This window comes from Corvus brachyrhynchos, unplaced genomic scaffold (assembly GCF_000691975.1).
Source record: "Corvus brachyrhynchos isolate BGI_N302 unplaced genomic scaffold, ASM69197v1 scaffold83, whole genome shotgun sequence".
Classification (NCBI taxonomy): domain Eukaryota; kingdom Metazoa; phylum Chordata; class Aves; order Passeriformes; family Corvidae; genus Corvus; species Corvus brachyrhynchos.
The window spans coordinates 703,539-718,818 of NW_008238464.1; the positions used below are offsets into that span (position 1 = coordinate 703,539).

The 15,280-nt window shown below is 41.7% G+C and overlaps 1 protein-coding gene across 1 annotated transcript in view; it reads left to right on the forward strand.

Annotated features, from left to right (window-relative positions):
• The window catches only part of ATP10A (ATPase phospholipid transporting 10A (putative)), a gene marked incomplete at its 5' end in the record, with an annotated part of 112,515 nt that continues 97,235 nt past the window's right edge, over positions 1-15,280 (forward strand). Inside the window, one exon of the mRNA XM_017736966.1 lies at positions 1-314. Within this exon, the coding sequence (XP_017592455.1) occupies positions 1-314 (314 nt within the window). The remainder of the gene's footprint in view (positions 315-15,280) is intronic.

The window sequence follows — 15,280 nt, forward strand, 5'->3', positions numbered from 1 at the left end:
TTACCTGAGGCCGAGACAGAGAAGTCCAGGAGGACGGTCCTGGCCTGCAACCGCCTCAAGACCACCAAGTACACGGCATTGTCCTTCCTGCCCAAGAACCTCTTTGAGCAGTTCCACCGCCTGGCCAACGTCTACTTTGTGTTCATCGCCCTCCTCAACTTCGTGCCAGCCGTCAATGCCTTCCAGCCGGAGCTGGCCTTGGCCCCCGTGCTCTTCATCTTGGCGGTCACCGCCATCAAGGACCTCTGGGAGGATTACAGCCGCTACCGCTCCGACAAGGAGATCAACCACATGGAGTGCCTGGTGTACAGCAGGTGAGGCAGGGCGGGGGAGGGCAGGGGCCAGGACTCAGGCCAGCAGAAGTGAGGACACAGGGCAGTGAGCAGGTCCATTGTGGAGGGCTTTCATTTCCACTTCAAGGGCGAAGAAACTTCCAGTTGCCTGTGTCTCCCAACTCTTAACTCAGAACTGCGGGAGTTCATACAGTCCTGTACCTACAGGTGAAAGTGAATCCATTCTGACCGGTGGGGTCCCACAGTACATCACTTTATGCAAACACACAGTTTGACAGCTCACAATTTACAGTGTGAGCTGTAAATTACATTCATGTATAGTTTATGGTATTAGTTTCCTTATAGTAACATGAGAACTCATGCAATCTCCTATTAAATCTTCAATGAGTGAAGGAAGGATAGAGGCCAGAGGCTTCTGAATTTCATTTAGGTCTGTGAGATTTCATGACACGTGAAATTAGCGAGCCCAAACTTTGTCTTTCTAAAGAATGAGCCAGTCTTTCCATTGGACATTTACTTTTAAGCGAATGTTTTTTATTGATCATCTCAAATGTCATCATTCCCTGTGACTTTGCTGTTTCCCAGTGCTTGTGATGGAGCATTAGGTCATTTATGTCTCTCAGAATTAGTTTTTCTAATGATCTGGACAATACATATAGAGCACTGCTGTGGTATTTGTAAATCACACTGAAATGACTTTTGCATCAACATTTATGTTCTTAGAAGCCAGCTTTACAAAATTTTTGTTTTGCTTTCCTCATAGTGTGAGTCATCTCTTAGTAGTCCAAGGCTAAGGTTTCCTGGGGAATGAAAGAAGGATATATTTTCTGAGAAATCAGATTTTAGTTTCATTTCTGATGTTTCTAAGTCTAACAGAAATGAAACACGTGCCAAGAAGCTTACACTCTGATTCCACAGACTTGTCTGGGAGGGTCTTCTGGGCTGACGTAAGCACAAGACAGAGCAACTCTCCTATTGCAAGAAAGGCATGTGAAAAAAAAATACACTGAAAAAGAACTCGGAAAAGGCTGCATTTCCAACATCAGCAGACTCAGCTTGTTATTTCACAAACTGGTATCATGTAAGAAATCTCACCCAGGGATATTCCTCCACCAGTAGATATGCATGCATGAAAACACAAGTAAAATAGCCTTATTTCTGTAAACTAAACCAAAACCAATCCAGTCAAATCACACTCGTAGTTACTGCTAACCTATACCTGTGCCTACTGCCTTGCTTGTCTGTAGTTGTCCTTAACTCTGAACACTTCTGGTGTTGAGGAAGATGGATCGCAGGAGGTCTTGTAAGGGGCTATTCATGCAGAAAGTAAAATAATGCTAATAAGGATGGTTAATCTAACCTTTTCCAAAAAAAATCAGTTTAGAAATAAGCTCTTGTGTCTCCTAGGTTGAAAAGCAGTAAGTGCCTGTTGCAGAAGATGTTCAAAATATTAACAAATACCAGTACTGGGATATTAATTCTGGAATGTTTTTCCCCCAGCAATTTTCCATATCCCTCTCTGCTGCCAAAAAAGTAGACATGACTATGGGAAAAGGCTTTGATGTTAATATCTCTTGTGGTCTTTTGTGAGTCCCAGCTAAGTGCACTGCCCTTTGTAATGCTTGTACTATTGCAGAGTAAGTCAGAATTGTTCCTTTTACTGCAGAGTTTAGATTGCTGCTGAGTGACACTTACACAGATAATTTGGGAGTGGTTTTCCTTTGCATTGGCATCAAAGGCACATGTCGGCCAAATCCTTGTGGGGTGGCAAACATGGAAGTGTGTGAGCTCTATCACCTATTCAGGCACAGCTTTCTGGCTGGATGCAGAGCTGAACGGTGTGTGCTTAACAGCCCACCACACAAGCGTGGTTCCCAGCAGCAGCTCACCTATTTTCACCTTCCAGCAGTCCCTAGGGAAAGCTTCCCTCCCACAATTGAAAAATACAATCAAAACATGCGGTTAAAGTAATTTGCTCACATGTTTTTAATCTGCCCACTTTTTCTTCTTTTGTAGCTTTTTTTAAACTTCACCTTTTTAAACACCCTCCAGCTCCAGTGAGCAAGATGGGACTAGAAACTTGCTACTTCTGCAGATAAGAGCTAAGATTCCTGCTTACTTGAGTGACGGGGTACCAAGGTTGAGAGATTTATATCAAGGTCATTGAAGTTGCTGGGCGTGAGTTCAGAAAAGCTGTTTTCTTAGAAAGGTGTCATGCCAGGAGAAACACAAGGGATTGATCCTGACTTCTTTGTTTCCTTAGTCTCTTTGTTTCTGGAAAAATGTTGAAGCATGTCACATAAGGAAGTAATAAATGACAGCTTTCTCCTCACATCGATTTAATGCTGATCCCTTATCAGTTTTACTACCTTTTGAGCAGACCAGACTCTCTCTGTCTCTCCCTCCCCCTACTTGCCACTTCCTTTTGGTAGGGGCAGACTTTGATGCAAATGCTGTCCTTGATAGAAATGCTGCTGTAGGTTAATGAACATAGCTGCAGTCCTGTGTTCCCCTAGGACTGTCAGGGAGCAGTAACTCTTCTCTTGCTGGTCAGTATTTCATAGCTTGGAAAGAGGCCTTCTGCAGGACGGGATGTATCTGACTTCCAGGACTCTGTGCTGTGATGGGCTCCCTTTCCTGCCAGCCTTCAACACAGCTGCTAGAGCCACCTCAAACACAGACTACAGCGTTCAAACACACTACAGCAAAATAACGTTGAATTGTAACAGTCAGCAAATGGAGACTGGGACGTTTGCTTCAGTAGTAGAGAAAAGCCCTCTGTCTCATGTTCCATGTTATTTAGTGACCAAGTAAAGATTCAAGTAGGATACTATGTGTTCTGTCATGTATCCTTTTTATGTGTAATCCATACGTGCTTTCCTGGCTGCTGAAGTACCTGTCCTCTGTTAGGTACAAGCAGCATTTAGTGATGCAAAACCTACAGGACAGAATGCAGGAGTAGGCAGAGCCTAGGGCAGCGCATCAGGAGGAGGTTCTACACGACCCCTGCAGTGTCTCCTGGCTGGTGCTCTGGCACAGCCTACACAGGCAGATCGTGTCAAGAACTGATCTGGGTGAAAATGCTATTCTCCTGGTATGCTGACTGCTTGACAGCTGGCCTTCTTCCTCCTGCCTGTCCAGTGGACTCAGATGACCCATTCTCATACAGCCACTGTGGAATCAATGACTCTGTGACTCAGAGTTGGCAACACTTATGAGACAACAAAACAGCAAAGGATGATGCAACCTAAAGTAAGAAGTTTAAGAGAGATGCAGCTTGTTTTGACAGAAAGAAGACAGTTTTCATTTAGAAATCCTGGATGTGGTGGAGAGTGGAAAATACCTCAGAAAATTATTGCTTTCTAGAGTCAGATGAAAAGGGAAAAGACCTGATTCTTTGAATAAATTGAAAGAAGCTGTTGAGTTTAAATTGGCAGCTTATGTCAAGGAGTGAAACACACAGGAGAATTGCAGACTTGCGTTGCTCTGTGATGGACTTAGCAGGTCTGTCTGTAAGAGCAGACAGGGTCTTGAGGAAGATCTCTTAGCCAAGAGGAGCTAATAGGACCTCTCTCCACAGGCCTTAGGGCACCTCTCTCATTTGGCAATACAGAGGAAATGAGGCACTTACTTTAGGAGGACGGTTTCACAGGTCACCTAGAATTTCAGTTCTGTACAGGTGCTTAAGCTAGGAATGCTGGATGACAGCCAAAACTCTTAGTTGATTTAAATGGAGGGAAGTTACAAAGGCATTAGAGCCTAGCCTGCAGAAAATTGTTTTTGCAAACCTGTGATCACCTTAGACTCCTCTCTTTGTTCCTCTTCCTCATTTCTATTGCCCAGGGATTGAGGTTGAAGACTGGAGATTACAAATTTGCAATCTTCACAGCAAAATCTGTGTTAGTGTTGGACTTGGGAGGATGGAAGGGTGACATTTTTCTTTGCAGTTACTGTCCTCCAGTGCTCACTGGCTCTCATTGGAGTCGTGGATTGCACATGTAAATGTCTGCTGTTAAATATTTGATAGAACTAAATTTGTGGCTGGGGCAGAAGCTTTGATTTCAGTGTGCTGATACAAAATATGGTATATGTTTACATGACATGTAAATAGAAGATGAATAGGGATAACTACAATCACAACAAATAATAACACTTGTCCATCAGGGAATTACATTTTATTACTGTCTCGGGGCTGTGCTGGTGAAATAATCTCTTGTAACATTTTTCTAGGAGCCGTATGTTCAAAACCAAAGGGCTTTGTCTTTTAAATCTACTCTCTAACCCTTACCATGTCTATCAAAGAGTATTGCTAAAAACTGTAATGCCTCTGCATACTGATGAAAGAGTGATAACTGCTTCTCGTGTCAACCTGTGACTTAGAAAATCCATGACAAATTGCAATTTATGACTGGATACTTGTCACCCCTGAGGTGTGGAAAATGTTTAATGGGGCATTCAGACAGCTATCAAAGCAGGCGGTTTTGCATTAAATGTTAATTTCTTTCTGCAAAACTGACTGGGGAGGAGAGAAGAGACTGTGATGTGGGCGACATTTACTATAATTTCAAAAATACACTTCTTTCTTCTCTTTGTCAACTCACCTGTGAAAGCAATTCCAGCCTTGGAGGAAAAAGATGCAGCAGTATTACCAAATCCTCACAAAGCCATGGTAGATCCCACTCATGGCCTCAGAAACAGCCAGATGATGACTTGCTTGCAACCACTTCACTTCTTAGGTGCCTTATTTTGCTGGCAACACCAGTCTCTGAGGAATTAGGTTGTGAATATCTCCCACTGCTACCACAGTCAAGAGCAGCTTCTTGTCCCAAAATGTGCTGGCAGGTAAGACATTTCTCACTAGAAGAAACAAGCTTGTCTCCCTTCCAGAACACAAATGTCACTAGAAGTGATTCAAAAGGAAAGTACCTGGGATTACTCAGTTTCCTCTGTGAGTGAATTTGGTGCATAAAAAGCTGAAAGCAGGAAGTAGTGGTCTGAATCTGTTGGTGAAGTCAGTATTCCTTCCCTGAGTTTCAGAAAGATGCCTCTCTGTTCATCTTACTGTCTTTGCCCTTCACTTCAGTTTGAGCCAGGATGGCAGTGAGTAAACTCAGTGAGCAATGTAGTAGAGGCTCCTCTGTTAGACTGATAGTGAGCAGTTTTATTCTCCAGTAGAGTTTATCCAAGTAGCAAGGGACGTCTGTGCTAATCTTCTGAGATGTAGCCAGCTGGAATGCGCAGGACAACCCGTCTCTCTGTCCAACTGTATGTATGCAGTTTATTTGCTATTCCGTGTAGGGTAAATTTTCTAAGTGCCTGAGCTTCTCTATTGGAAAAGAAAAATGCTTGCCTCTTGTTACTAAGCTCTTTCATTTGTATTGGATGTCATGAGAACTGTTGTAGGCTATTTCACATGCCTCTGGCTGACTGCCAAAGAAGATGCTGTTCATCTCCACTGAAAGACCTGGTGATGTCCCCAAATCAATTTTTTCTGTTATACACCACACTCCAGAGAGACACCATAATCTCTTGTGCTAAGCAGACCATAGCCCAGAATTATAGGTGGCCACCTTGTGTGAAGATCTACTTGTTGTTTTGTGTCTTTATTAACTTGAGACCATGATTATTGTTGGAGGTAGCCAAAAGAGTAACAGCTCTATTTGTTTCTGTCAGAGTGCATTTCCAAAGAAAATACACAAGAGAATTGTGTGTACTGTTCAGCTCTGCCTGATATTGTGATTCCACCTTCCACCATGTGTCACGTAGTCAGCAGAACTGAAAACCAGAGTTGAAACCCATGACAGCCATGCAAAAATCAATGTTTATGGAACTGCTCACTAGCTAGCATGGCATAACTTAGTCAGGACGTTCCTCTCACAAGCAGATCAATCCTCCAGAAGTAATAATTGGAGAAAGAAGAAGGGTCCCTGCCACTGGGCAGGACTTTTACAGGTACCTCCTCCAGGCTTACACAACCCTTATGGATGGGCAGGTTGCTTACCTTGACATAGCACAGGGAGAAGTCAGATTGCCACATCTCCCTGCTGTGTAATCCAGCATGCTTCCAATTTGCAGAATAGTTACTCTGTGTAAGAGCAGTCTAAGGGGTGCCTCTCCTCTTCCCTGCAACACCAGGCCTTTTGGGAATGTTGTGCTTTTTGTGTATGGACACAGTAAGGTCAATGCAGCTGGGAAGCCAAGTGCACAGCTTCAGGATTACACCCAGTCTGCAGGATTTATGCTGTGCAGCCTTGGTTTTAGCAATTGCATGTATTGAAAGCAATTAAGTTCATGAAAAGCAGAACAATTTGTTTCACTTCACATAGTTGTGGAGGTGAACCAGTTTGCATGGCTTACCTTCAGCCTTAGTGTTCTCAATTTGGGAGTTGTTACTAACGCAGCTGTGGTAGCAGCCAGTCATGTTTGCACCCAGAAGTGATCCACAGCAGAAATGTGATTTGTACCCGCCAGCAGTGCCTCACCAGAACGTGGAAGCAAGACAGATTCTCCATGCACTGGGCCAGGGAGAGTGCATTTCAATGAATGGCATAAAGTGAGGAGCCTGCTAAAAGCCAGGACACTTGCCTCTCATGGGTAAATTTGTGTAGTTATGGGCAGCAGCTTCCTCGGTTGCACATCAAGCACAAAAGTTGACTCACACCCAAAATTCAGCCACAATGCATATTTGTGAAAGATGCTAGCTTACAGCTTCTCCTAAGCAGGTGCTAGTGCTGGTGTGCAGGGGAGAAGTGCAAAGGAGGAGATTTAACAGCCCTAATATTGAGATCCACTGAGAAAATGTACGTTTCCAAATGTATCTTTGATTCTGAAAAAATTAGATAAAGCAAACCTCAGATTTAGTTGGAGATGACCTGCATGTTCATGAGTGAATTGGTTTAATCCTTGCTGTGTGTACAGGAAGTGGGAATGAGGGGGCTTCAAAGTAAGAGCTTACAGTGCCTGTAAGATGTGAGCTGAGAGGAACATCTTTCTCTTTTTTACTCTTTCAAGGATACACATACACAGCCTGTCCAAATCAGGCTAGCCATCCAGCTAGTAGGGTGTTCTGTCCTGTGGGCTGCTGGGGATAGCTAGTCCTTCTGAGCTGGGAAACCACCATCTTGTTCTTTGCTCCAGCAGGAGCAGTGTTTTAACTCTGTTTCAGAGCGGTTGCAGGTGAACAACCCTGCCGTGGTCAGCCCACATCCTTCAGGCTACGTTGGTTAAAGGACAGTCCTGAACTGGCAAAGCTGCATTTTGAAGGGTGGGAAACATCTTCCATCTCCAGTGCTATTTTGTTACAATTTTATTCTTGTCTGACCACAATTTCTCTAGAGTGACAAGTAGGCCAGGCTCTTCAGTTCAGTGGCCAACATTTGCATCATGGCCAGTCATTTCATAAACCCAGACTCTGCTGGAGATTTGTTTTAACAGGCAGGGAGGTCACTTGTTTTGTTTTTATGTTCTGGTTGTCTGGAAATACTGACCTACTTCAAGGAAGAGTTTAACTCCTTGACTGACAACTGACTTCAGTTCTTATATATCTGTGCTGTTACATTAACACTGAGGGTGTGAACACTATTGCAGAATATTTGGTATTTCTGTATTTTTGATGTAGGTTTTAGTTTCGACTTTCTGAATAAAAAGAGAAAGTCCACGATGAAGTGTCAGCTTTTGTATGCAGAGGTCTTTTATCTTTCTATGTTTTCTTACGCTTCCTGGGCTTTTTCTGGGTCTCACAGCCATGTACATGTAGCCTCAGACCCTGTCTTTTCACCTTGCAGTAGCAACCTGAATATGCCTGTTTTGGCCACGTTAGCTGATTTTGTGTGTGTGACTAGCAAGTCATTGGCAAAGTTGTTGTGAAATCTCCCAAAATACTGACGCCAACAAAGGAAGTGCAGAACAGCAGTCACCTCAATACATCAGTGAGTATATTCTCAATATCTAGACATGGAATAAGATGCCTCAGAAAATTTGTCAGTGAACCAATTTTAGCAGGCAGATTTAGCAGCCAAACCCTTAGAGATGCAGAAAGTTCATTAACTACATTAGAAAGATGTAACCTATTTGGGCAGAAGTAGATGACAAGAAATCAAATATAATCAACCTAAGTCTGATTCTGCAGTTGTAGTGCATTGTTTTTGCGTGGGCCTACACTTACATTTGGAGATTTGTATGGTTCCTGTATTTTCTTTTTCTCCCTTTTTAGGATTTCCATGTTCTCATTGTCAGCTTCTCCTTGCCATACTTCCCTCTGCTGTATAAGTGCAGAGCTGTGAAGCTAAAGCTTGATCTTACACCATTTACCAGAATAAAGACATATGTTGACTTTATCTGCATGTTTGAGAGCATGTAGGTCTTCCTTCCTTCACTCTCCTAGGTTCCAGTTTTATCAGAGAAGCATGGACTGGGGTACCCATCTCCCAGCAGAGCCACTGATTTATATCTTGACTCTTCTGCAAATGCCAATAGTTGCTTTCCCTGTAAACAGTAGTGAGCCAGTGACTGTAGCTCTCTTGCAAGAAGCCCTCTTAAGTGCTAATTAGGTCCTCTCTGATCTGACAAAGGTATTTCCTATAGGAATTTGTAATATTCTTTCCGGAACATGAGGTGAGATTTATTTCATGTGTCTTTTAGCTAAAAGGTACATGTCCAGTCTGACCAAATCATCTACACTTGTGCCAAAATTGGTGGAGAGCATCGAATGGTTTGGGGGAGGAAATCTTTCCAGCTTATTTGAGACACTTACCTTGGGTAAGTTTGGATCAAGAGCTCCTTACCTCTCTCCAGTGATGATACAGGTGAAGCTCAACTAGATGGCTTGCTTATACAGCTAAGTTCAGGTAAGGTAAATCCCATTAGTAAACTTAGAGGGGATAGATATTACTTCCTGTCAATTAACACGCCATACGGTTTTTGACTGTAGAAGAGTAAGTAGCCTGTTCTGCTCAATATACTTAATGATTTATTTAAGAACTATTATTTGAGAAGCACAGATATGAGTACACTCACCTGTCAGGTGAGGGGATAACCTAGCATCCAGTGTTTCATCTCTTGCCATGTTCTGCCCTCAGCAATAGTCATTAACTTACTGTTCATACTTGTGAAATGTATTTATATCATCTATCGCAGTGTTGAGAAACAATATAAGAGGTTAGTTGTTGTCAATAAATAGTTTTCTTCTTTGAATGACTGATTACATTTGCATTTCTGTGGAGTTTTCCAGACTGTCCTCATAATGTAGGGAATCTTGGTATTTTGGGGGTCTTATTTGTTCTTTAACTTCAGATTCAGCTTTTGGGGATGAGTGTTGAAACATAAGGTAGGAGGTTCCTAGTTCTGTCTTTTGTTTGCCTGGATGTACCTAAATATTAGGTCAACTAATAAAATTACTTTGCCAGCTGTGTCTCTGAAATGTAGAGGGCAGTTGTGTGTTTGACATAATCAGGGATGTTGCAAGAATGAAAGTGGGGCTTCACTGTCAGGTGTCTCATAAATATCAGATAGGGCTATTGGGCTTCTGGATTTTGCCCAGTAGGTTCAGATATTCAAACCTGCAGGTGATATTGCTAGGTTATCAGGGATCGAATCAGAGGAATCAATGGTGAAGTTATTCTGCTAATTTTGCTGATTTACCCGCGGTTACCAATTTCTCTGCTGGAATTTTAGTGTCCGTCCCTATGGGAGCATAAGCTCTTGCAGATATACCATGTAGCCAATATGAGGTGCAAGCTTCATAAGATGTCATGCCACTGTTTGCTATCTTCAGAGTCCTAAAATCTGTCCAATTGCAGCATTTGACCTTCTGCTCTTCCTGATCCTTTTAGGCTTAAATGTACTGAATCCTATCAGGTTTTTCCTACATGTATGTCCCATTTATTTTCAGTGCATGTCTGCTTTTTGTGGATACTGGCTGTGTGTGTAAGTTCCTCTTGCTGTCAGATCCTGTGCTTTCTAAAATTCAGGCTCAACAGAAAAGACGTACCACAGCTGAGCCAACCATCAGCCTAGTAGTGCTGATGTTTAATCTGCTACACCCATGTTCCATGAGTCCAGTTTAAAAGTCTGTAATAGTATTTTATGGACTGAACAATCCACGATATATCTTAAATTTGAGGAATACCGCTGTGGACTGACATCTGCCAGCTCATGCCACAAAAATGTGTGTGAGACCAGTGAGAGCAATCTGCAAAGAATATTGCAGTATGGGACCCCCAGACTGACAGTGCGTCTCAGTATGTAGAGCTAACAAAGCTAGCACTGAAATATAGTCTAGGTTGGAAACCCAACAGCCAGTGGATTTTGTGTATTTGCAAAGTGTTTGGTTGTTAATGTGGTTTTTATTTTGTTGGTTTTGTGTGTGTGTTTATTTGTTTTTATATCCAGTTAATAAAAAGGTAGAAATTATCATTTAATACCCCAGTTTCAAAACTGTTAGAAGAATCAGCCTGATCTTTACCAATTTCACTAAAGATAAAACTAATGCGAAAACTTATGTCCAGAATATTTATTTCCTTTTAAACAGAAGTACTGAAGAAGAATCTAGCATAGAATAGTGGTTTTGAAGCACATACAGTCTCTAACTTTTAAAGCCTTTGCTCTGCATTTAAGTGTAAGATTTCTCTAAAATTCACTATGGTTGTTCTAAATTCAGTCCTCCTTGGAATGCAGGGAGCAGAAGAGGGGGAGGGTTCCTGAGTTTATTTTCAATGGCATTTGGTTTGGCTTGGAGGATTTTTATAATGCTAATTTGGTCGTTCCATATTAATTCATGTTCTTCCTCTGCTGCTCCTAAATTGGAAACTTTCCATTTTACATCTGGCAGTCTTGTCCTCAGTTGTTTAACCTTTATGCTTTATCACTAGAAATAGCTGTTTTGTGCATGGAATCCAGCCTCTTAGTCGTAAAAACATTCCCTTCGGCTGTCCTATCTGGCAACTTCTAGAAAGGTTCTCAAGTTTGGGGTTTTTTTTGGTTTTGTTTTTTTAACCACTATTTGCATTTATAGAAAGCATGCCTGAGTTGACAGTGCTGCACCCTACCAAAAAGTTTTAACCAAGAAAACTACCAGGCATACTCTTTACCACTGGTAGGAAGTACAGAAAGACAACCAAATGTAGAGACTGAAGTGGTTAAGACCTGTGATGTATCGTCCCGGCTAGCTGAGCAGTATTCAAATTAGATGCAAACCTGATTGCTGAACATTTGGGAGCACAGTTCTTACTTTTCCAGTTACTGAACATACATCCCAGATGCCCAGGTCTTCTTCAGGATGTATCCTCATTGATGTCTAACTCCTTTCTGACCTGTTCTTGAAACTCATGAGTTCCAGTTAGATTCCTCAGCAGTTCATTCCCCTGGGAGCATGGACAATATGAAAATACAGTCTGTGAAGGAGAGGTTCCCAGTCAGTGTTTTCTGTAACTTTTATTGCTGTGCTACACACCTGTATATAGTTAATGGGAGCTCTAAGGTGGTATGCAAACTCAAATAAGAGGCAAAACCCAGAAAAAGAGGTTTGTTTGGTTCTTTTTAAGTCTAACTTCCTATGCAGTTGGTTACATGAATGCTAGTTCTTAAAACTCTCAGCTGTAAAAGGTGTGTTTATGCAGCACACATTCTGCACGAATCATGGCTGTCCCAGCTGGTGTTTCTCAACACCTTCAGAGCCCCATGCAGAGGTGCTTGCTGCTCTGGAAGCAATTTGGGCCATTAGTGCTGTCCTGTCTCTTAGCAGATTTTGTCAGCTCAAACGTGGCCAAGTTCACATGACTAACATTTTTCTGTGTGTGGATGGGGCACAGCTGGTGGGGGCAGCCCTGCGCCCTGCTCTAATTTATTGTCCTTAGACTGATAAAACCCAGTAAGAAAAAAATGTTCAGTAAATGCATATACAAATTACATGATTGTGCTTAATTTGAGGGTGTTATTTCAGCTTAACTGTGACCAAATTGATAGTAAACCATGATTCCCATTTCTGGCAGTTAATGCAGCACTGTTTCCTTAATATCTTTGGATCAGAAAGTAAATTGTATGAAATAAAATCCTGTCAAAACACTCCTTTTTTTTTTCTTTTTTAAGACATATAGATAATAAGTGCGATTTGCTACATCAGCACAGATCAAATTATCAGGAGACTCATGATTCAGGGTTGAAAAGCAAATGGAACAAGCTGGATATAGGCTTAAGATATTCAGGTGAAGCAGATGTAAGCAAGTGCTACTGCAAGTTGTTATCCTTCTATCATATTTCTACCATCTGAATTCATTTTTACTGAGAACTTACGTGAAAAAGCTGCTGTTAAATTCTTAGGAAGGGAGCACAACATTCTTAGGAGTTTTACGAAGCTTAAAAAAAGTAACATCTTTGTTTTGCAGCAGCATCGGCAGTTCATGTTCCAGAGTAATGTTTACCCTGCAAGAAGCCTGTAGGAGAGCTCTATTTGAGCCATGAGTTTTGCACCTGGCTTTCAGAAATAAGACACTTTTTGCAAGTCAGACCTTCATTATGATTTACAGGATCACCTCCCATGGCCTTAAACATCACTGGCTTTCATACTTGACGTCTGCGTGCATCTGTCTCTGGTGTTAGGGCAGTCCCTGGTGATTTGTGTGAGGAACTCAAAGGTACATTCATTCCACCCTGCAGGGTCTGTATGGACGCTGCAGCATGCTGCTGTGTTGGCATGGGCTCAGCCCTGCACAGAATGACTCTGATGAGCATCTCTGAGCTGCTCAGTAAGGATTGACAGCCAGCGTGAGGCACATAACGCCTTGTCACAGTCACACTGCTTGGAGAGGAAAGCTCACCGTACAGCACTCAGTACAAAAGTCTCCAACTTGAGTTTCAAGATTATTTTGCACCTCAGAAGAGTCTCTGAGCCTGGTTTACATACACTAATCAAGAAGAAATATTGAAGTTACCATGTTTACAGCTGTATATGGCACCATCAAATCAACAGTCCTTGAATTGAGAAAATATTAAAAATATGATTGGGAGTTTAATAAGTCTTTAAATGGATATGAATGGAGTCATTGTTGTTTTTCTGTAAGGAAGCAGAGGGCATTTTGTAAGTATCAGTTGAGTGCTTTACAACAGGAGAGGTACAAGAGAAAATGGCCAGGGTGACAGTTTTGCTGTCTTGTCAAGAGAAAGTGTGGCTTCACACATAGCAAGTTAGCAGTTTCTGGGACAGCTGTCTTATTGCATAGCTGTGCTGTATCAAGAATCCTGTGAGCAGTAGACAGCAAACAGCTGTTTTTGGGGAGCTATGATAAAATAGCAGAGATAGGTCTTTTTCTGCAGGTGTTCAGAGTCCAGAAACTCATAGCCAACATAACCAGTGTTTTCATGGTACTGAAAACAGGCAACACACAACAGCCAAGAAATTGGAAATCCAGTATTTTTTTCATGTCCTGGGATTATGCTTTGGCCAGTTCAAGCTTTTGCTCTTGGTTTTACATTTCCAGGAGAGGTGTTTTACGTCTGAAGTTGTGTCTTGAACTCTCGTGGCAAAGGGAGGGCTGATGGTTAACAAAGAAATCAGTCTGCAAGGGTGGTACCGGCAGTCCTTAATTCAGCCTGCTAGGAGAAGGAAGAACAGAGCCAAACTTCATGCATCAGTAGCACTGACTCTGTCTCCTGTTTCACGTTATTAAAATAACACTTCACTGTTTTTTAAGAGGCATTTTCCTAAATGCTCTCTAATGCCCATAACAATTTTAGATGCTGGGAAGTAAATATTTTTATACTACCAGTAGGTTTTTTTGTTTTGTTTTTCCACCACTTGGCAAGCACTGGTATTTGGGGGGTTTTGTATTTTGTTTTGGTTATTCTTCTACAATATTTAGGATGGAGTAGAAATTAGCTTTGCTACCAACACCTTGCAGATACACATGCACAAAATACTTGAACGTGCCAAAACAAGTTATTTTTTGCATCAGCATTCCTGAGTTTATTTTCTGCTTGCATGTTTTCACAGAATGCTTCTTCCCAGCTGCTGTGGACAAAAAATTGGGTCTGCAAGGTCGAAAAACCAGTGGCTTTTTAGTTAGTACTATAGAGGTCAGCTCTGGAGGTTGAAAAATATGCAAAATTTAATTATTAGAAGGCCACTTAAGACCAATGTTAAGATAAGTTAAAAAATAAGGAAAAGACAAATGTGGTTCCAGTCTTTAATATCAGTAAAATTAATTCTTAGTGCTTTATAACTGGGTCTTGAAATGAGCCGTGGGAGTAAACTAGGGCTCTGTGGTTTTTATTTACATCTAACCCTTGATTTCTTTTTTGATGGACACTTTTCTGTATCATGACAGACTAATTTCACTTCTAAGCACATGAACTCTCTTTGCAGCAAGATGGGAACATCACCTGTATGAGAAAATCAGCAGTGTCAAGGCAAGCTATATCCTCCCCCCAAGTTGGGGCTTCAAGGGTACCAGTGAATGAAGATGTGCTTGCTGTTTCCTTCCTATTTATCCTGAACACTTTTAAGTAACCCATTTGTGCAAGAGATGTGTTCTCTCCTGCCCCTTTTTTCCTTTTCTTGTTTGTTAGAGTCTCTTGCTGAATTGCTGAAAGGATTTGGCAATCGTTTTGGGAAAGAGGACAGTGTTGAATCTTAGAAGACACTTACAGGGAGTCAACAGATCTCCACTTGGGTCTTCAAAAGGGTCTTGAGCAAGTTGCATAACCCTTTCTGTGTGTCAAAGTCATAGTCCTCAAAATGGGAAAACCATGATTTATTTAATAGAGTTTTTGCAGTTTGAGCCAGGACTTTTAGAAGAAGTCTTTGTTGTGATTTGATTCTGCTTAAAACTGAGTGGGAGTTCAGTGTTTTGATTTTCTCATTTCAGCAATATTCAAATCAGCTATCTTATGTGGAAACGTTTAATTTTAATTTTTTTTCTTGGATTTTTGCATATTAGTGATCTGATTTCACCATCTTTTCAAATGGGGTAGCAAATAGGTTATGGGAAAACTAC